The sequence below is a fragment of the Biomphalaria glabrata genome, chromosome 6 (assembly GCF_947242115.1).
Source record: "Biomphalaria glabrata chromosome 6, xgBioGlab47.1, whole genome shotgun sequence".
NCBI classification, from domain to species: domain Eukaryota; kingdom Metazoa; phylum Mollusca; class Gastropoda; family Planorbidae; genus Biomphalaria; species Biomphalaria glabrata.
In genome coordinates this window covers 33,966,544-33,989,534 of record NC_074716.1, presented here as the reverse complement: position 1 = coordinate 33,989,534, position 22,991 = coordinate 33,966,544, and the positions used below count along the sequence as shown (strand labels likewise).

At 34.9% G+C, this 22,991-nt stretch overlaps 1 protein-coding gene across 1 annotated transcript in view; it reads left to right on the top strand.

Moving 5' to 3' along the window:
• The window catches only part of LOC106079554 (uncharacterized), a 52,131-nt gene that overhangs the window by 12,348 nt on the left and 16,792 nt on the right, over positions 1–22,991 (top strand). The window contains exons 2-5 of the mRNA XM_056033231.1: positions 3,546–3,842; positions 11,346–11,464; positions 18,354–18,525; positions 22,233–22,505. Coding sequence (XP_055889206.1) covers positions 3,546–3,842; positions 11,346–11,464; positions 18,354–18,525; positions 22,233–22,505 — 861 coding nt within the window. The remainder of the gene's footprint in view (positions 1–3,545; positions 3,843–11,345; positions 11,465–18,353; positions 18,526–22,232; positions 22,506–22,991) is intronic.

The window sequence follows — 22,991 nt, the reverse complement described above, 5'->3', positions numbered from 1 at the left end:
TCCTAATAGAATTTAAATAACAAATTTAGATCTATTGTCATTTCACTACATTCAACGATTACAATTAATAAAACCTAATTTATATATTTATAAATATATGTTGAAAGAGGAACGGGAATGTGGTATTCAATTGGAACCTTCGGAAAATATTTTTTTTTCTCTTTGTCTGAAACTATTAGTATTAAAAAATGAATGTGGTGTCTAATACCGTACATTTCTTGATTTAAGCTTTAAGGTTGGGACAAAAAAAAAAAAAGTAAAATAATCCAAAAAGAGAAAGGGGAGGAGGATCTCGATCAAACTATAATATAGATTAAAATGAGAAGCCGAAGAAAAGTCATAGAGTGTACGAAGGACTAACTTTTTGTTGCTGGGTGGGGTGGGCTGGAAAATATACTCGAATTAACGGGCCCAAAATTTGCGTGTATGTGTCGAAGCCCATTATGAAGCGGGTCTTTCCAAATCAAGTCAATGGTCTATGTCGGAGAAATTACGATTCGCAGGTAAAAAAACAACAACAACAACACAAAGTGGAGGGTCCAGTGGGTGAAAGAGAGAGAAAGAGAGAGAGAGAGCGGGCCTTGAAATTTCATTCTAACAGCTAGGCTAATTCAAGGGCTCAAAAGTATGTTTTAGGTAAATCGTTTAAAGAAAAGATAGGGGAGGATTTCGGTATGACTAAACAATAGGACGCCTGGAAACCAATCAAGGGCGTAGCCTGTGTGTACTTCTAGCATAAAATCAAAGTAACAAGAAATAATTGTCAATAGAAACTAACTAGAAGAAATGTTGTCATTGAAAACTGGTAAGAAATTAGGGAATCGCTTTTCTTACGATTATCCAACCAATAGTTCTCCCTGACAGGAAAAGGATTTTGGATCTTCCATAGTAAATGGTGTTTTAACAAGACATAAATTTTTTAAGGCACATATATCTATGCTATCTAGAGATGCAATTTAGATCTATACGGTGTTAGCGAATAGCGTTACACAAAAAAAAAAAAAACGAACCTTGGTTTTTCTAAAATCTGATAATTAGTGTGTAATAGTAAAACATCACCTACCTAAATAAATCGTAAGTAGAGAGCAAATACCTATATTTATTGTAGTATATATAGGTCTGTGGTTTTATATTATATAACTTTCGTAACTTCTTATATATAGAAATGACTTTTAAATTTCTTTTACTGAAAATTTGGGCTAGTCGCGTCTGACACATATAATTTTTATGTGCAGCAACAAAGCCCATTTCAAAATGTTATTAATTTGTAATACATCTAAACTAAAACAAATACTTCCGTGTGGACAAGTTGTGTTACTACCCTTCGCTAGTAATGTCTCTATTTAAAACAGAATTAATTAATTACGACTAATTAATAAAATAATTGGTCGATTTGTTCACGTGTTGTTAGGGACAATTAAGGATTGCGGCAAGTCTCAAGTTCATCCAAGAATGGCAAGTGGGAGAACTAACGTGTACAAACTTTGTACCAGACAGACAGAGTGAGTTGATATAAGCTTTGTACCAGACAGACAGAGTGAGTTGATATAAGCTTTGTACCAGACAGACAGATTGAGCTGATATAAATTTTGTACCAGACAGACAGAGTGAGCTGATATAAGCTTTGTACCAGACAGACAGAGTGAACTGATATAAGCTTTGTACCAGACAGACAGAGTGAATTGATATAAGCTTTGTACCAGACTAACAGAGTGAGCTGATATAAGCTTTGTACCAGACAGACAGATTGAGCTGATATAAGCTTTGTACCAGACAGACAGAGTGAGCTGATATAAGCTTTGTACCAGACAGACAGATTCAGCTGATTTAAGCTTTGTACCAGACAGACAGAGTGAGCTGATATAAGCTTTGTAACAGACAGACAGATTCAGCTGATTTAAGCTTTGTACCAGACAGAGTGAGCTGATATAAGCTTTGTAACAGACAGACAAAATGATTTGATATAAGCTTTGTACCAGACAGACAAAGTGAGTTGATATAAGCTTTGTACCAGACAGACAGAGTGAGCTGATATAAGCTTTGTAAAAGACAGACTGATTGAGCTGATATAAGCTTTGTACCAGACAGACAAAATGAGCTGATATAAGCTTTGTACCAGACAGACAAATTGAGTTGATATAAGCTTTGAACCAGACAGACAGAGTGAGCTGATATAAGCTTTGTACCAGACAAACAGAGTGAGCTGATATAAGCTTTGTAGCAGACAGACAGAGTGAGCTGATATAAGCTTTGTACCAGACAGACAGACAGAGTGAGTTGATATAAGCTTTGTACCAGACAGACAGAGTGAGTTGATATAAGCTTTGTACCAGACAGACAGATTGAGCTGATATATGTTTTGTACCAGACAGACAGAGTGAGCTGATATAAGCTTTGTACCAGACAGACAGAGTGAGTTGATATAAGCTTTGTACCAGACCGACAGAGTGAGCTGATATAAGCTTTGTACCAGACAGACAGATTGAGCTGATATAAGCTTTGTACCAGACAGACAGAGTGAGCTGATATAAGCTTTGTACCAGACAGACAGAGTGAGCTGATATAAGCTTTGTAACAGACAGACAGATTCAGCTGATTTAAGCTTTGTACCAGACAGACAGAGTGAGCTGATATAAGCTCTGTACCAGACAGACAGAGTGAACTGATATAAGCTTTGTAACAGACAGACAGATTCAGTTGAATTAAGCTTTGCACCAGACAGACAGAGTGAGCTGATATAAGCTTTGTAACAGACAGACAAAATGAGTTGATATAAGCTTTGTACCAGACAGACAAAATGAGTTGATATAAGCTTTGTACCAGACAGACAGAGTGAGCTGATATAAGCTTTGTACCAGACAGACAGAGTGAGCTGATATAAGCATTGTAACAAGCTAAATCCTTGTTTAAAAACTAAGCTTATTTAAGAAAAAGAACTATACACTTAAAACGATTTCTCTCAATAATGTAGACGTATTTTTTTCTCTTTTGCTATCAAATAAAATAATTACCAATAATTAATTGACTAAGTAATTAACTTTTTAAAAATTGATTTATGTCTTAAATTGTCAATGTCAATAAATAAATGGACCTCATTCACCAATCGTAAACAAACAACATTTAGCCACGTTGGTCCATTGCTCAAATGTTTAAATTTGGTCTGAGAATGGGTGTGTGAGAAATAACGTGTACGAAACGTTTTACCAGACAGACAGAGTGAGTTGATATCCATGGCCTCCTTTAGTCGCGAAGCAACTATAGATCATCTCATGGAAATGAGATGAATGTTTGGGCATTAGCTGTGGTCGGAACAATGTTGGTTGTTGACTTCCTGAATTAACACGACTATTAATTTTCGATATCTCGACAATCTTTTAGTGAAATATTGATGATATAGTAGAAACTTGAGTAAATATCCAAACAGTCTACACTTATTTGTTTCAAGAAGTAACTCTGATGTCACTTATTTGTTTCAAGAAGTAACTCTGATGTCACTTATTTGTTTCAAGAAGTAACTCTGATGTCACTTTTGTTTCTCTCCACAGGTACATCTCAGTCGTGCATTCATCTTGTAGCCGGACAAATGTATAATGTGTCGCAAACATATTCCAACGTCAATTCCAATGTAGATTTTAATTTGATACCTTCAATTGGAAATAAATATGGGATAGCGAACTGTTCTGTCACCAATGTTACCAATTGTGTCAATCATACAACTAATTTTAATGCAGTTATAAATGGTGATCACGTACTACTTACTTTTAAAGCAGACATCTATATAAAAGGCATAGAAGTGATTCTCGATTCCCAGCCAGCGAAGAACGTTTGCTTTACCATCACAGGTAAGACATTGTTTTGTTGGAGTCTTTAAAACACAATAGTTTAATAGATTAATTCCTCTGAACTGTTAGGAAATTAAATGTCCGTGTTTTTTTATTTAGTAAATCAATAAGAAGTAGTGAGAACTACTTGAATAGATCTTTTTTTTTCTTACATCATATTGTTAAACAGTAAACTTTTTTTCTTACATTGTGGTGAATTGGATATTGTTATTGAATTCTTACATCGTACTGTTATGTAGTAAATTCGTTAATCTTACATAGTATGCAAAAGTCACTGACGATACTCTGCAGATCGATTTCGGAGCAAGCATTTAGAACACATTCGTCAACAAATACTTGGTCCCTAATTGTTGCCGATTTTTAGCGGCCCCCGAAAGGATAATAGACGCTATTAGTTTTGTGTGGTCTGTCTGTCCGTCCGTCCGTTCCAATTATATATCAGAAACTAGTAGAGGAAATAAGAATCGGACATCATGATATTTTAGATCATTCAAAGTTCTGATGAAATGGCTACTTTTTTCTTTTCCAAAAGTGAACCGTTTAAGTTTTATAATTATATATGCAAGCAGCAGGCGCGGTGGCTGCGCGGTAAAGCGCTTAGCTTCCGAAAGGGGAATCATGGTGAAGACTGTAATTTTTAATTTCTGGATCTTCGGACGCCTCTGAGTCCACCCAGCTCTGATGGGTACCTGATATTAGTTGTGGAAAAGTAAAGATGGTTGGTCGTTATGCTGGCCACATGACATCCTCGTTAACCGTAGGCCACAGAAACAGATGACCTTTACATAATCTGCCCTATAGACCACATGGTCTGAAAGGGTAACTTTACTTTTTTTAAAATATGGAAGCAGATTTATATAAAAAAAATACACCACTTTTCAATGAAAAACGTCAGGGGAGGTTATTTTTTTAAAAGGTCATGGACTTCTTAATTAATAACTCACACTTCATTCATAGATTCGCTCATTGGTACAAAACATTTGCATCGATGGTTACAATGGAAAAGTGTCAATGGATCATAAAAAATATATTTTCCATTTATTAACTAAAACACTCATTGAATGGAATACTGATACACATTTTGTTTTTAAAAAGAATTTCGATACGAACTTTGTTTTAGTTTAAAGCTAAAAACAAAAAAAAAAAACAACAAAAAAAAAAAAACGAACTACTTTTAAAGCACGCATTTTTGACCTATCCTCAATATACACTAGACAACATTCTAAATTAGACTAAATAGACGCCAGATATAGATCTAGATTTATAGATTTAAATGTATTAAACAATTTGAACAAAATTTACGTCTATACTCTATTAAGAGAATAGCTTATTATCTTCTTACAGCTTAAGGGTGCAGATTTATTTATTATGTAAACAGTAGTATCACATTCAGAAGGGAATCTGATGCGAACAGCATAGTGCACTAGAACCCAGTAGTAGGATTACTAATCCTGATCATAGCTTAGATTCTAGTTCTAGATTCTAGATCTAGTCTATATATAGATTCTAGATCTATTCAGGATTCTAGATTTAGTTTTAGTCTAGATCTTGATCTTTAGTCTAGATCTAGAGTCTAGACCTAGTCTAGATTCTAGATCTAGTTTAGATCTAATTCTAGACTAGATATAGATCTAGAACTAGTCTAGAAATCTAGTTCTAGCATAGATTCCAATTCTAGATTTAGTCTAGATCTAGTCTAGATTCTAGTTCTAGATGCTTAAAAACATCTAGATGGTAGTTTAAGTGTAAATGATACAGCACAACGTTATATCATTTCTGTCTTAAAGTATATCAAAGGAAACCTGTTTATATTATGTTAAGTCCGTTTCTAATTTTAATTAAATATCATTGTAAAATTTGCAATAACATTTGAATAAATGTCATAAACAGTGGGATTTTACATTTGAGTAAAATCAAAAAAAGTAGGTAATCGACTCACTTATTGGTTCAACAAAAAAAGAACTAACTATCAATAGTGTTTATTGGAACATATTTGAAGAAAGTTGATGGGGGAGCTTGACACCCTGAGCTACCGCACTAGGTGCCATGGATACTGTATCGGGAGGTTTCCATGCTGTTCTTAGGTGATCAGCTAACGTCACTCTACTTATTCCAGAAGAGCTAGAATAGTCTTAACAAAGACGACGTTTGCTATTATGTGAAAAATAACGCCAAATGATTTTTAAAGTTTTATTACTTAAAATTTTAAACGATCAAAACAAGACTATGATTTGAATATTCCTGGTCCATTTGTAAATTCTATGGGGGCGCCTCTGAGTTTGTGTAATAACACAAACTCTTTTCGTAATGTTGTTTTTTTTCTAGATTTCGCATTAAGCCACCTCGGGTTAAATAGCCACAATCAAATCTATGCGTCATATTTACTCCGTTACTCTCTCTATCTATGAATACATCTTTTAGAAAGAAATTTCTATAAATCAAATAAGAACATAAAACTAAAATGTTATTTAACGTTGGTTAGGCCAATAATAGAATATGCATCCTCCGTTTGGGACCCCTCAACTCAAGAAAACATTAAGAAACTGGAACATACACAAAAAAGAGCAGTGAGATTCATAACAAATGAATATTCACATTTGACTAGAGTAATACCCTTAGTAAAATCACTAAATTTAGAAAGCCTTCAGGACAGAAGACTCAAAAGTAAAGTTGCAATTATACATAAAACACCATAATCTTCAAAAACAAAAACTAAATTTAATAAAATACTCTGAAAGACCCAAAGATAAAGGCACATTCCTCGTTCCATTTTCTAGGACAAATTTGTACAAATACTCCTTCTTCCATAGTGCTATTAGAGCATGGAATGGGTTGCATGAGCTAGCCAGGCAAACCAGTAACTTGGCAGAATTTAAGTCATTAATATGCATGACTAAATGCATGATGCGTAGGACGTAATAATCTTTTTTGAAGTAACGTCTGTATTATATAAGAAGATAAGATAATCTTCTGAATAAGGATGACTACTTATATTTAGCATAGCGAAGAACATGATACTGAACAGTGCGGGTGATAGGACACAACCTTGTTTTATCCCATTTGGTACCGCAAAGGACTCTGATAGCGGTAAGGGATGTCGTTCCTCCCACTCGATCATCATAGTTTCTCGTAAAACTTAATAAATGAGCCTGATTGAAACGAACTCATTTTGTTATCTATATTATATGCGCAGTGAGTCTGATTAAATGACAGATCACTAATTCTCCCATTTGGCGTGGACGAAAAAATACAAAAATTTAAACAAGTTACTACTTTTCGTGTGCCTAGAACTACTAAGCACCTTTCACGATCGAAATTGCAGCGGTCCAATTAACCAAAAGCAATTATAAAGTCACAATTTAGGTCCAATATGTTTTTACCAAATACAAAATGAGTCGTTCCTATTCTCTCCAGCATCTAGGCTTAATTTGAATTCTACTCTTCTAGACATTTACTCTTTTTGAAATAGAGACCTAGATTTAGATAAGAAGTCTTTGGCATCTGGAAGTACTTATATCACAACTATCTTCTTTTAAAAGAAAACTCTGTAATCTAAAATAAAAGCTGCATGGACATTTGTTATAGATCTAAAACTAACAATCCAACAAATTCTCATTGTAAATATGAAGCATATTAGTCTAGAATCTTGATTTAAACTTTTTTATTTTACAGAGCTGTTCCACAAGATTATACTTCAGTTTTTAAGCACTTTACTTTTTCTGCCCAATTTCCTTTTATATTAGTAACACTCTGTTAGCTCAGTCGGTAGAGCATAAGACTTTATAACGAAGGGTCAGAGTTCAAGTCCGTCCGTACTCGTGAGACTTTTTTTAAAATAACGATTTTCGCACAATTTAATTTTAGTAAAAGTTGAAACATAATTTATAATCTCGATAATAAGATGATCTAACACTTACTTAAACAAGATTACAAAGTGTTATCACATAAACTTAGAGGCGGCCCCCGTCGAAGTCCGATCACTGTCGGATCCGCCAATTTTATTCGCAAGGAATATTTAAGACGTGATTTTGTTTTGATTGTTAAAAGTAATAATGTTTCAAAGATTCATTTGGCGTGGTACAAAAATGTTTTTTTCTGTAAATGTTTTACTTTTTTTGGATGTTTCTTCCAAGTTAAAAATAATTAACTTCTCGCTGGACGACGGAGGATGGCAGCGAGCAGGGTATGAACCCGGGACAGTCGTGATAATCAGTTCAGCAGGCTAACCGCATGACCAAGCATTGCTCTTAACTTAATAACAAAATGGTTACCAACTAATAGCCTATTATTGATAAAGAGATATATTACATATTACTGCATGAGATCTACAGGATATGTACAATATGTCAGACGAGCAATTTGATTTGTAATTTAAAAAAAAAAGAAGTAAAGAACTGATATATCATGCTTATACTTCCAAGTCTCAGCACAGTTATCAACAGAGCTATTGGCATTTTCATTGAAATAGAACTAGAATACGATGTTGATCTACCTAAACTAAACTTCTGATTTAGCACTCTTAAGATCTATATCTACTAGATGTAGATCTAAAATATAAATTTGGAATAATTTAGATGTAATTTAGATTAGATTTATGCAAAAAAAAAAAAGCCTATATAATCTATCAATAGACTGAATGCGACATTAAATTTAAAAATAGTAGATTAGTTTTGTATATTATAACATTGCAATATTGATCTAGACGTTTGGAAATCTACACTTTAAGTCTGGAAATTGAAATTCTATGTCTTGATCAACTCTGAAATCCACAATGATTTTAATTAGAATATAAATCTAGATCTAGTTTAAAAAATCTACATTAGATCTTAATCTAGCTATTATGTCTTTTTTTTTAAAATAACATATACTCTAGAAAATCTTTAAAGTGCCCCTATTCTCTAGAAAATTCATTACTCACGTCGAGTCGTTTTCCAATGCAGCTTTTTCATAAAACAAGTGACCTATTTTGGGCTTTGAAGAAATTCGTTGTCTTTTTTTTAAAAATACGAATCAGATAACGAGGTTTAATAAACAATACTATACCAAGTTGTTTTAGCATTTCATTTGAAGAATTCATTTCATATGACGTCAAAGGAAAAAAATCCACTGCGTCACACGGCCTAGTTAGACTAAAAAATGTTTTCATCAATACGAGCCAGTTATAAAGGGTTCACAGTCAGACATTGGTGCAGCGAGTTTTTTTAGTATTACATTTAAAGAATTCATTCATATGACATAAAAGAAAAAAAATTCCATTACGTCAAAATGGGCTAGTTAGACTAACAAAAACTGTTTTTATTAACATGAGAGGTTTAACTAGGGTTCATAGACATTATAGCACATAGTTCTAATAGAATTCATTTAAAGGTATAAGATATATATATATTTATTTGAACCCTAGTTAAACCTCTCATGTTAATAAAATCAGTTTTTGTTAGTCTTACTAGCCCATATATATATATATATATATATATATATATATATATATATATATATATATATATATATATATATTAGGATTAAAGCCGCATTTTTTGTGCGGTTTGTCTGTCAGTCTGTCTGTCTGTCTTGTTAATATAAAAAACAAACAAACTAAGAGCTATTTTAATTTTGATTAACCTTTAATTTTCCTTCCGAAACATAGCAAAATTTTTAAGTATCTATAATACGTTGTTCCCGATGTTTGCATATATAGTGAGAGAAAAAGACCATTAAATTCTAGATAAATCTAATACCGTTTATTACATTTTTGGAATTGTCTTGTATGAAAATTAGATGTACCATAGCCTTATGGAGATTTTTTCAAACAACACTTTGGTGTTAGGAAGTTGTTTTCCTTAAAAATCGGAACATAATATTAACAATAATTAGATTTTAAAACGTTTAGCTAGAAAATTTAATGTAATGTACGACAGAAGTACGATTTTACATAAATAGAGTTGGAATGTTTTTCATAAAAATTCGAAACAACCGATATTCGTAAATGAGAAGAAGATTATTTATTTTATTTATTAGAAGAGGGATTTCAAACAATTATTTGGCATTAAAAGATTTTTCATACAAAATTAGGAACATTTTTGGCGACGATTTGCAAGAAAATTAAAGTAAGGTAGGTCGATTTCTTTTTCAAAACAAAATCCGGAACATTCTTTACCGATTAAACAACTTTTGTTATCTTTCGGCAAGAAAATTAACTGTAAAATAAGTCTAAAAAGTGATTTTCACTAATCGTTTGTAGTAAATTATTTCTTATTTTAAAATCCTGAACAACCAATTGTCGATATTTTTGAAAAAAAGTCATTTGACATAAATTTGTTTGAAGTTGAAAATACGGAACGATTGGAATATCCATAATTAAACTTTTGTGACTTATTGTCATTAGGGTAATATAAGTCAATGATGCTAATTCAAATCATCATATGTGATAATTTTTTTTGTCACGCTACTACACGAAAGTCGTTGCATAAAATGTCCATTTTAAAAAATGTGCTTGATATTTACATACTAAGTGCATTCTTAGCCTTTATAAACAACCATACAAGTTTTTTTTTTAATTTTAGCATCTAGTTGACCAGAAAAAACACAAACACATATTTATATTTGTTATGAACATTTCTTGTTCATTAAAAAAATATATTTGATTTAGTGATACTGAAAATACACAAAAAATGTACCTTCTTTGTTAACATATTGTAACATTGCCTCCCTTACATTTATGTAATTGTTTTATAATTGGTGTATTTTTATGAAAAAAAAAAAATCGCTTGCATAATTAATTTTATAAACTAAAAGGTTTGCTTTTAAAAAATTAAAAGTAGCCGTTGCACCTAAACTTTTCAAACTGCATCCCAGGATGAAATAATATTTTTAATTTTTCTTCTAGTTTTCTAGATCTGAGTGTGACTGACCGACAGACGGGCAGACAAACAGACGGACATGTTGCACAAACCAAATAGCGGGGGCGCTAAAAACTGAAGGATTTTGAAAGCATCAAAGAGCCTTTCAACTATTTCGATAAAAAGCTGAAAAGTCGAAGAATACTCATTTTGTATGTAGAACTATTTTCTAAGGCGTAGTGTGTGTGTGTATGTGTGTGTGTGTGTGATAAGCGATGTTGGTAATCGAATTATCTGGCAAAAAAAAAAAAAAACTCCACCTATTTGTTACGGAGGGGAGTGGTGTGGGGTGGGGGTTGGAGAAAAGTGATACTCGAATTGAATGACTGGTCTAGTTCAAAGTAATAGATACTAGAGTTAGCTGGCCATAGGAATGTTTGGCGGAGCGTTTCACTTTATATCATTTTATTATTAGATGTAGGAAAAAAATGGGAAGGGTCCATGGCAAAATAAACAATATATGGCCTAGGAACAAATCAAATCGGTTATTACCGTAATGGATGGCTCCTGAAAGTCAATGCCATTAACATGTTCAGTTGAATGCTCTAATTCACCATCACTTTTTTTCCCTTCATCAAAGCACTGTACACGTGTGTTTCTGTTTCAGCCAAACTTGATACTTTTAAGTGCACTAGCAGAGAAATTGGATTTCAAATATACATTGTGTGCATAGCTCCCGATGTGTATCCAGGACAACAAAATGGCGTTTGCACTCTCTATAAAAAGGTAAAACATACATCTATTTTTTTACATTTTAAATCTACGTATTTATTTATTGGCCTTATTAGCAGATGATATTATTTTGAACAAAAGACGTATGAAATAGTGGTTCTTAAAGTGTGCGCCGTGGCCTGCTGTGGTGTCGGAGTGTTAATGACATTTGATTCCAAATGGCAATTGGATTTAAAAAACAAGCAAAAAAAAACCCCAGCAAGGCTGACAGATCTTGTGTGGTGCCCCAGCGGTCCAGCAGACCAACGGATAGGTGAAAGTAACCGTTGTCGTATAATGAATAATTGTTTTGTAAAGGGTCAATCTCTTATTCAAATCCTCAAAAAAAAGAAAAAAACATTTCGGTAAAAAAAAAACCCTTTAGTTTGAGTGTTCTACTGGTATCGTTGAATACTGCAGTTCACGCGATAATATGAAAACCTAATTTTTAATTGTTGTTTTAAATTATGTCCAACTTATATGCATACTAAATAGATTTTTTTCTCTTAAAAAAGTAAACATTATTTTTTGGAAAATGTAGTAGTTAGTAGGACAGAATTTACAAAACGTAGCAATACAAATATATATATAAAAAAAATTTAACAAAAAGTCTAAAACCATTTGCATAAATGTGTAAAAAATATGGTATATAGTCTACTAAAGAACCTCCATTATTGTTACTATTAATAGTGAATAGTTGTAAAAGTGGTGTATTTTTATGAAAAAACTGCTTGCATAAGTGATTTAAAAAATTAAGATTTTTCGCTTTTAGAAAAGAAAAAAGTTGCCGATGCATCAGAACTTTGAATGGACTAAAATATTATGATGTCCGATTTTCACTATCTTTTCTAGTTTACGAGATCTAAACGGGACGGACGGACGGACAGACATTCCACACAAAACTAATGGCGTCTTTTCCCCTTTTGGGCCGCTAATAAATGTAAATTTAACTACTGAAGATGCGGAACACGTTGGGTGACCGGAAGTGGATCAAGCGGTGAACAAAAAATGTACATATCTAGCAAGCTTAGAGAGGCAAACAATAGCCCAATATCCCGAAAGATTCTTTTATATGGACGGCTCCAGGAAAAAAATTAGGGCACAACTGCCTCGGATTTTGGTGTAGATGTCAGATTTATCGATGCATCTATAACCTTTCAGGTGGGGGGGGGGGACAATTCAATTTTGCTGCAGAAATTACAGTTTGTTAACAAAATTCTCAAATATATGTATAGTATCTGGTGACTGGGTCTCACTGGGTTGAATAATTTGTAAGGACAGTTAATATTTACCAGAATTCATTTCGGAAACATTTAGTAAAGACAAAAATGACGGTGAAAAAAGCACTACCAATCCGAAACAAATTGCTTATATGTTCCGTTGTATCATTTTACAAGGCAATTTGAATAGAAAATCTTTAAAGTGCCCCTATACTCTAGAAAATCTTTAAAGTGCCCCTATACTCTAGAAAATTCATTACTCACGTCGAGTCGTTTTCCAATGCAGCTTTTTCATAAAACAAGTGACCTATTTTGGGCTTTGAAGAAATTCGTTGCAGGAACATTAACGCAGAAACTTTAGTTAGCGGGTCGGTTAACCAGAAGTTTCAAACAGACAGCAATAGGCAGGATGGTAGCGCAACTGGGTGGGCTTAATCTGTACATCTCAGTCTGAGACCAAGGGGCTTCGCTTAAGCAACCAGATAACACAACTAAAATAATGTAACTAATAAAAGTAAAGCAATCAACTTAATTTATACAACAAAAAAAAACCACTTTATTTATACATGCATAAAAATTACAATAAATCAACAATAGAATATATACACTAAACACTGAACCCAAACAACAACCGAACTCTAATCTATATTACTAGACTACTCACAATAACAAACCACCACGTTCACCGGCCAGCCACCGGCCAGCCATATTACACTAACTCACTAAACCTATCCCACGCTAGCATTGTAAACGTACTATCATATCAGCACCTCATCTTATATAATACAGACGTTACTTCAAAGAAGAAGATAACTACGTATGGTTAAATATGACGGGTTTTGTCCTCTTAGATAATTGTACAACTATTTCTCCCACATCCATTCTCAGATCAAGTTGAAACATTAAACAATTATTTATTTTACCTAACAAAACATGAATCAACTGATATCGAAAAAGGGAAATAACTAAAACATTATTGAGGGATATATTGTATGTGTGTTCCTTCCCTTATATATGTTGTTTTTTTAATAACAAAATTAAATAAATAATTTGCTTGTTATAAATCCAACATTCATTAGTGAAGACCAAAATAGTAGCTCTATAATAGAACATAAAAGGGATGTTTTCTTTTTTTGAAAATTATCTACTAATGTTTTTTATTTTTAAAGAAAATTTTTTATTTTGCTGTTTTTTTTTCTTTCCTGGCAATTATAGCTTTTGTTGTCTCGTTGAACAACCTGTCAATTAAAACTAATTAAAATGTTCCTGTAGCCCCATAGTCATAGTCGCTCTTCATTGAGCCCGTCAAGTCTCCTTCTGTGAGCCTTTGACATTGAAATTAGTTCAGGTACATTATTTCATATATATATATATATATATATATATATATATATATATATATATATATATATATTTATATTAGGGGTGCACCGGATAGTACTTTTTGATATCCGACCGGGGCCGGATATGACCGGATAGTAAAATTTGATATTCGGCCGGGGCCGGAGCCGGATACCTAAGTGTCTTGTTAATAGCTTGTGTTGCTGAACATTTTACGAAACTGTTAAATAACATACCTATATTGGTTGGTTTTATTTATTTTCCTTTTATATACCTTATTGTTTTAAACTCTAATACTGATTGATTTATTCAAGCTTAACAGTATTTCTAAAAATCTGTATAGCATGAGTGTGTCTGTGTGTATGTACGATCACTAGCGGATCCAGAACTTTGGAGTGGGGGGGGGCGATTTTTTTCCAAACCCTAACCCTAACGCCCAGTAAACCCTAATCCTACGCATAAACGTGCATACACACACACACACACGCACACACACACGCACACGCATATATATATATATATATATAAATATGAGAATAAAAAAAGCAGCATTTCTCAACCTTCGGCGAAAACCAAAACAACTGGGGCAGCGCTATAAGGTTCTCTGGTGAAGTTCGGGGAGAAGCCCCGACGCCATAAGCGTTTTCTTGCTTTTTTGACTGCAGATACGCATTCTCCTGACAAGTACAGCTCATTCTTCACAATGTAGTTCGGGGCGAAGCCCCGACGCCAAAAGCGTTTTCTTGCTTTTTTCACTGCAGAAACGCATTCTCCTGACAAGTACAGCTCATTATTCATAAATGGAGTTCGGGGCGAAGCCCCGACGCCAAAAGCCTTTTCTTGCATTCTTCATTGCAGAAACGCATTCTCCTGACATCTACAACTCATTACCCATAAATGAAGTTCGGGGCGAAGCCCCGACGCCAAAAGCGTTTTCTTGCATTCTTCTCTGCACAAACGTATTCTCCTTACATCTACAACTCATTACTCATAAATGGAGTTCGGGGCGAAGCCTTGACGCCAAAAGCGTTTTCTTGCATTCTTCACTGCAGAAACGCATTCCCCTGACCTGAAGCTCATTATTCATACTATTAAAAAACGACCTTTCGAATAATGTTGTACTTGAAAAATATTCTAATTTGAATTTATAGACCCATAATACATTGCAAATAAAACCGATTTGTTCCTTGAAAAGATAGGATACCCCACGTATTTAGATTTTTGCTTTGAGGATCGCCGCCGAAAAAAAACTTATTCAATAAATAGTATTCAAGACAACTCTAGCATAAATTGTGAGTTATAGTCCCAAATTTATTAAGCTAGAAAAATATCAGATTGAGTAAAGGTTGGGAAAAGGCGACTATGAAAACGTTATTTGAGTCTAGAACTCATCTCAATCATGACTCTTATACTGAAAAATTTCGTTTGAATTCTAACTTTTCCAATGCAAAGTCTTTCTTAAAATACTTATGATAACTTCATGTGAAATTACAAAAACTGGAAATGGGAATGGCGGTAGAGTGAAAACGATTAATCCTCGCTCCTTTACTAATTTCTGCTAAAGATTGCATTTGGCATTAAAGAATAGGGGTGGGGCGACTCGATATAAGAATTTAATTTATAGTATATATAAAATACAATCCAGATTTTTTTAAATTTTGTAATTTCTTAACTATAATACAAAAAGAAAAAGTATTGATTTGTCCGATGGGGGAAATGCGATTGCATGTATCGCCCCTCCCACCTGGTACAACCCTTTTTCATTTAAATTTTCTAATGATATAATTTGAGATTAGAGTGTGGTACGACATAATTACAATGGGTCACATATCAATACGTAGTTTATATTATATAGATATTCAACTAATTTTATTCACAAACTATGATTCTCCACAAAAATAGGACCGCCCCCCCTCAGCACTCAGAGGGCTAGAGTGGGGAGGGCAGTACTTGCAATCGCCCCCCCCCCCCTCACCCCACCGAATCGGCCAAAATACCAGAAAGGGAGCGACATAATATACAATTTATATATTAATTCAACTAATTGTGTTCACAAACTATGATTTCTCAATAAAAACGGACCGCCCCCCCCCCCACTCAAAGGGTTTAGGTGGGAAGGGCAGAAGAGGTATTCGTCCCCTCCCCCCCAACAATCGGCAAACAGAAAACGACATAATATAAAGATCGGTTAAAATATCAATAACAAGTTAAAAGGATATAGATATTTAATTGATTTTGTTAGCAGGCTGTGATTTCTACCAATAAATTGGACCGCCCCCCCACTCGAAAGTTAAGGGGGGGGGGGGCGGGATTGATACCATCGCCCCCTCCCGACCCCACCAAATCGGCCAACATACTAGAGGGGGGGCGAAATAATCTAAAAATAGGTTGAAATATAAATAATTAGTATATATTTTTAACATAAGTAATAAATTCGTATACAAATTGTGTGAATCCTATACTAAAGGTCTTCCGAGTGGGGGGGGGGGGCGATCGCCCCTACCGCCCCCCCCCCCTGGATCCGCCAGTGTGTACGATGCCACCAACTGTAAAGGATGTGTGTAGGAAGGTCAATGTAAATAATGTTAGTACAATCTGTGCAATCTGCCTTGTATAGTGGTCGGATGTATGTGTTCATGAATTTCAGACCAACAACCTGGTCAGATATACCTAGTGAGCCTACACATGTAGTACTAGTGTAGTGGCATGGTCAGTCAAGCCAACAAGATAAATTATACCCGTCCACTAGTTAGAGGTCAAGGTTTTTTTTTTGTTTTTTTTTACACTCCAGCATATTGTTTCTTTGTTTGCTAGATCTAACTGCGGTACTATTATTCAATTTATTTTATGCGATTTTAAAATTTAATGTAAGGTTTTCCGTTATTTATGTGTAAAAGTCGTCCTAGCCTGATACACAGTGGCTAAGTACGCATCTTAAGTAAAAAAAAAATAGTAATAACAAGGAGTTAATTGACTGTCACAAATTATTAAGAATATTATTATCAAATCAAGACACATATTTGCAGGAATAATATTCAAGTTAACACGTTAGAAAAATTATTAACCGTAATATTTATTGACAGTGTAATATCCTTTGTTAGCACGTTGTGTTTTTTTTTTTCATTCTGGCTTAAAAATGGTCAATGTCTATCAATAAATTGGGAGTTAAGGACCAAAAAATAAAATAAAGAGTAGGGGGGTGTTTAGCTCTCCATTTAAAGATAGCCCTGGTCGCGTCTTCTACAAAATAATTAGTTACTCGCTTACTGGGCTATATAATCTCGCGGTTTGTGTTCTGTGTAGCTAAAGGTCACACGTTTAGGTGCGTGTGATCTTTAGTCCAGCCAGCTTACTAATTGAGATGTATGTTCAAGTAACTCGGCACACTTGAAAAGGTGTGGCCTCTAGCCCAAGATTTTTCTCCAAATAAGCTAACTCTTTGTCCGGATACCCGTGTAGATGTTTGGCTTGAAGTCCAGTCCACCCCACCCCCCACCCCCCAATTAAGATTAACTACTAAGTAAACAAACATAGTTCCCTCGTGTGACCTCTAGAGAGTGCTTACGTCCATCGTATCTGACTTGTGGGCACCTGTCAATGAATGAGATCAATGTGATGGACTATGGTAGTCCAGCCCCCGTAATAAAGATTAACTACTAAATAAACAAACTCAGTTCCCTCGAAAGGTGTGACCTCTAGAGAGTGTCAATACGCTGACATTAAATCTACGTCCATCGTATTTAACTTGTGGTCACCTGCCTATAAACAAATAAAAGGGGTGGGAGTTGTTCATCTCTACCTCTGGAGATATACCCGCACAGCTAGACAGACGTCTGGTCAGCATGACGTAGTCAAGGAATGTAGCATTTTAACATGTTAACTAACCTACTCAAAGGTCAAGACAAATTGAAAAAAGTGTCAGCCATTGCTGCTCTGTATGTCAAGCGCATTTATGGTGTAATGTTTCATTTCTATTTATATTAAGTTATTAACACGCCTTGTCTTTATAATAAACGATGTTTGGTGCATATTCATAATGGCTCTATTTTTAAGCACATTATTTTGTTTTAATATAAACATTAATACATTCTACAACATACATTAATGGAACGAGGTCCACTTTATGCATATTAAATAGGTGCATTTTTTACTATCAGGTTTACTATCCGGTAGTGATATCCGACCGGAGCCGAATAGCACCGGATAGTAAAAAATGCCGGATATTCGGCAGAAGCCGGAGCCGGAGCGTCTATCCGGTGCACCCCTAATATATATACATATATATATATATATAAAATGTGCACATATCTACAATAATATTATATTTGTTGGTCATGTTTCAGAATGCACAAACCGTGATCTCTATTAGTAACACCAATACACCAAATACTCCATTGTATAACTTAAACTGTACGTTTTCTCTGACACAACTAGATTCAGTAGACAACAGTTATGTTATCTCTTTAAAGTATTTGACAACAACTAAGAATGATTCACTAGATATCTCCTACACAGGTAAGTGTCTACTCTAGAGTTACTCTACTCACGCGTCTTGAAACATTGCATTTCTAAAAAGGAAGAAAAAATGCTCTATAGTAAATATACAAAGACCACATTACCGGTGTGGTCCATGACGCGGTGGGTAATAGCTAAACACATTTCTTTGAGTCCAGACACACGATTATCAGGCTTAAGTGTGGCGCAACGGGGTGGGGAGGGCACAGGCGCGGGTAAGGATGGCCTGTTGGCACTCCATTCCAGTACATTTTGGTTCGTAAACTTTGACCGATTGGTTACGCCCCCTCCCCTTCCTTGTAGCCAACTGTAGTTTTGGGAGAGCGCTGTAGGCTCCCAAATGTAGGTCCGGGATGGTTAGAATGTATTGAAAGAGAAATGAGTTTTGAAGACATTTTTCATTACATATAGATTTACAATGTGTAAATTCAAATTTACTTAATGGGAATGTAAATTAAAGTTTGTTAGTTCAGTTGTTGTTTTTTTTTTAAATAGTGATTCCTAGGTAATTTATAAATGAATTGTAATTAACAAATGTTCTCTCGGGAGATAGTAACGGAAACACACCAGGTTGCCTTCTAGCTAGCAAAGATTAGACTTATTTATGTCTCTATGATGAAGAAGCTACCAAATGTTTACCTTAAACAATTCTTGTTTCGAGACCATATGCACATATAGGTTGTGTATAGTTATTTGTAAACATTTCTTTTGAACAAAATTTGATAGAAAGTGGATCATGATATTGATAAAGTTAATTATGTCTGTGAATACTAATGAAGCCATCAATGGAACTCATTCACCAATCGTAAACAAATAACATTTAGCCACGTGATTCTCGATCTCTTCTATACAAATTACATAATACACAATGGCTAACACGTGACAGTTTTTTTTTCGTTGTTCTATCAATATTGTCACGTGGCTAAATGTTGTTTTTACGATAGATGATTGAGGTCCATTGGCATCTTTGTGAGCACACTGACCGTATTTAGGCCGACGTAAAAAAAAAAGAGTACGTCAGGCATTGGATGTGAGTAATCGCATGCAAACGTGCTTTCAATGTACATTCTGTTGGAAGATAGCTTGATTATTTTGAAATACTTCTATTCAACTAGTAACTTTAAATTTGGCTAGAGAACGAGAAATTATTAATCTTGAACGGACAATACGTTTTCGGGTATTTCCGCATAGAAGCATTATATTGTAATATACACAGAGGAGGGGAGGGGGGTAGTGGTATGCGCAGACAGCCGAGGCAAATCGCCTAGGCCAGCGCTTGACGAGCGGTCAACCACGACGGTTCGGGAAGGATCTATGTTGTGAATAGAGCTCAGGAGCGTCACGAGGGAGGTAGTAATGTGATCAACCAGAATGGTTGAGCGATGTTTCGTCACGTTAATTCGTAACTTCACAAGTACGAGTCGAAGTCAGAGTCAAGAACCAGTCTAGGTGAAGTCGGTCTGGAACAGAGAATCGATTGCAAGTCTAGGAAGAGACGGACAGTTGATACAGCGTTACTTACAGAGTTGATACGTCGGAGTTCGATGCTTTTGTGCAGTCGGTGTTATGTTTTTTGCCATTTGTACAGTTTTGGACATTCACGTTTTACGTTTTTTTTAGTCCTGAGTTGTTAAGATCTTTATGTTGGTGCTATCATATGATGCATTATGCATGAGCCTGAATAGCGAGAAACGTTACAATATTATTCAAGAGTTTAATACATTTATGTTCAGGAACATTTTTAGCACCGTCTTGTAAGTTTAGATCATTAAATTATTATAAAGAGTAGTAGATTTATACATTCGCTTAACCAGGATTTTTTCTCGCTGACTCGATTTTAAAAATATTCCATTTTATCTATCATTCCTTAGTTCAAAGCTAAACAATGGCTCTAGACGATGCATCCATGTGGAGGTATTGTCCTTTCTTTGAAATGTTTTTCTGATGGAGAGTTTCTAGTTCACTTCCAGAGATTCCTATGGCACTTGGAAACTCGCGGGCCGATGCATGAGCGATAAAGCGCTTGGCTTCTGAACCGGGGTCCCGGGTTCAAATCCTGTGAAGACTGGGATTTTTAATTTCGGGATCTTTAGGTCCACCCAGCTCTAATGGGTACCTGACATTAGTTCGGGAAAAGTAAAGGTGGTTGTTTCTGTTTCGTGAACCGTGGGCCACAGAAACACCTGCCCCATAGATCGTAAGGTCTGAAATGGGAACTTTACTTTTTTCTTAACTCGAAGTTCCTGTAAGTTCTTCAAATTAAACAAGAAAAAAATTAAAATACTTTAAAAAAAAAAGACAATGTAACTTATAGAGCGATGGTTTTTCTCTAAAAAACGAATAAATGTTAGATTCAAACAACAACAACAACAATGGGACATTTTTATTTACCCCACTCCCTCCAGCCACCTGCTCCTCGAGAAAGAATCCTGGTTAAACGAATGTATAGATCTTGTACTCTTTATAATATTTCAATGATAAGCATTTAGATCTAGACTTAGAAGTCGATGCGCAAAATTTTCCAGAACATAAGCCTTGCATTCGGAAATTACCGAAAGCGATAGTTCTTTCAAGAACCCGATAGTTTCAAAACCGATGTTGGATCTAGAATCTAGACCTTAGAATCTTAGATCTAGATCTCTAGCCAAATTAAATTTATTTCATTCTTTTTTTAATTGAAAAATTATAAAAGTCAAATTAGAGTTTTTCCCGTGTGGCCAAGAGTTAGTTATTCTTTTCTCAGCAACAAATATACTGTTAAATTTTAGAGAAATTACTAGAGCCGTTTTTAATATCGGCGTCAAGGTTCCTCCGCCCTTTATGACGTTTTGACTTGAATAGAGGTATTGTAAAATGATTCCTATAATTAGTAGTAGTTAATCTGTCAAAATAGGAACAGCGCTGTTGTAATCGTATGTACAGGGTGTTGAAATTTTCAAAACCCGACCTTTTAACTGCATTGATTATCGAACAGCTAGCACAAAGAGTTAGTCTTATTTGTTTTGTGTTTTTATTTGTGCGTGTTCTTGTTTTAAAACACTGGAATCTTAAATAGAAAGGAGCCATCACATGTAGCTTATTACTGTCAAAACGAAGAATATAATCTAGCGAATAACTTTCTCTCTCTGTCTCTCTGTCTTTCTCTCTCTGTCTCTCTCTGCCTCTCTCTGCCTCTCCCTCTCTCTGCCTCTCCCTCTCTCTGTCTACCTCGCTCTCTGTCTCTCTGTCTTTCTCTCTCTGTATCTCTCTCTCTCTTTCCCTCTCTCTCTGTCTCTTTCTGTCTTTCTCTCTCTGTCTGTCTGACTGTCTCTTTCTCTCTCTCTGTCTTTCTCTCTCTCTGTCTCTCTCTCTGTCTTTCCCTTTCCCAAGAAAATTATCATGACCAACTAACTAAAAAGTGACTAGCGAAACTTAGTAGGCTATATAGTATGTGTTAGTGTGCGTATATGTGTGTGTTTGTGAGCGTGCGTGCGTGTGTGTAAAAGAGAGTGGAAGCAGAAAGCCAAGCAATATAAGGGCGACTATAACAAATGTAGCAATTTAAAGGGCCAATAAGAGAGAAATGTGAGCGCTTGAAAAGTAAACTATATAATTTTTTAAACACTACTCTATTGTTCACCTTGTCCCAGGATTAGTTTCTAGTAAAACTTACAGTATACTATATACAATACTCAAATTTTACTATACTATTTCATGTACTGTCTCAGATTTAAAGATCAAGACTTGGACTAAAGACCAAGGAGTCCTCACTCTGAACCACAGCATAACTTTAACTTGTGAGACTTCGCTCATTCCAGCTGACCAAATCACTATACAAAGGAGATATTTACGTCAGACTCTTAAAACTTCAACCAACGCCTGGAGACTACAGCATACTATCAACATGTTCAATTGTCAAAATGTAGATCAATATGTGTGCATAATTTCAAACAAAACTGAAACTCGTTCTTCGGAATTAGCTCTCTACCCTAACTTTGAGTGTAAGTTGTTATTTACTGTCAAGATACATACAGCTCGACACGTTAACCTTTAATGTTGACTTGTTATGTCAATAAACGAATGTTAACTTTAATGTTGACTTGTTATGTCAATAAACGGATGTTAACTTTAATGTTGACTTGTTATGTCAATAAACGAATGTTAACTTTAATGTTGACATGTTATGTCAATAAACGGATGTTAACTTTAATGTTGACTTGTTATGTCAATAAACGAATGTAGTTAACTTTAATGTTGACATGTCATGTCAATAAACGAATGTAGTTAAATTTATATATATATAGTTCGTCCATCGTGGTTCGATGATGACCACTTTGTCATCCAGGGGGCTGAGGGCTTTGCACTGGGGTTTTATGCCTCCTCATGTGGCTGGTGAGACCTATGTGAGCCCGGAATGTTCGGCCGCACACTGGGCAGGTTATTCCAGCTGGAGCTAGTGTCGTTTGTCTTGCTTTTCTTTTCTTGCG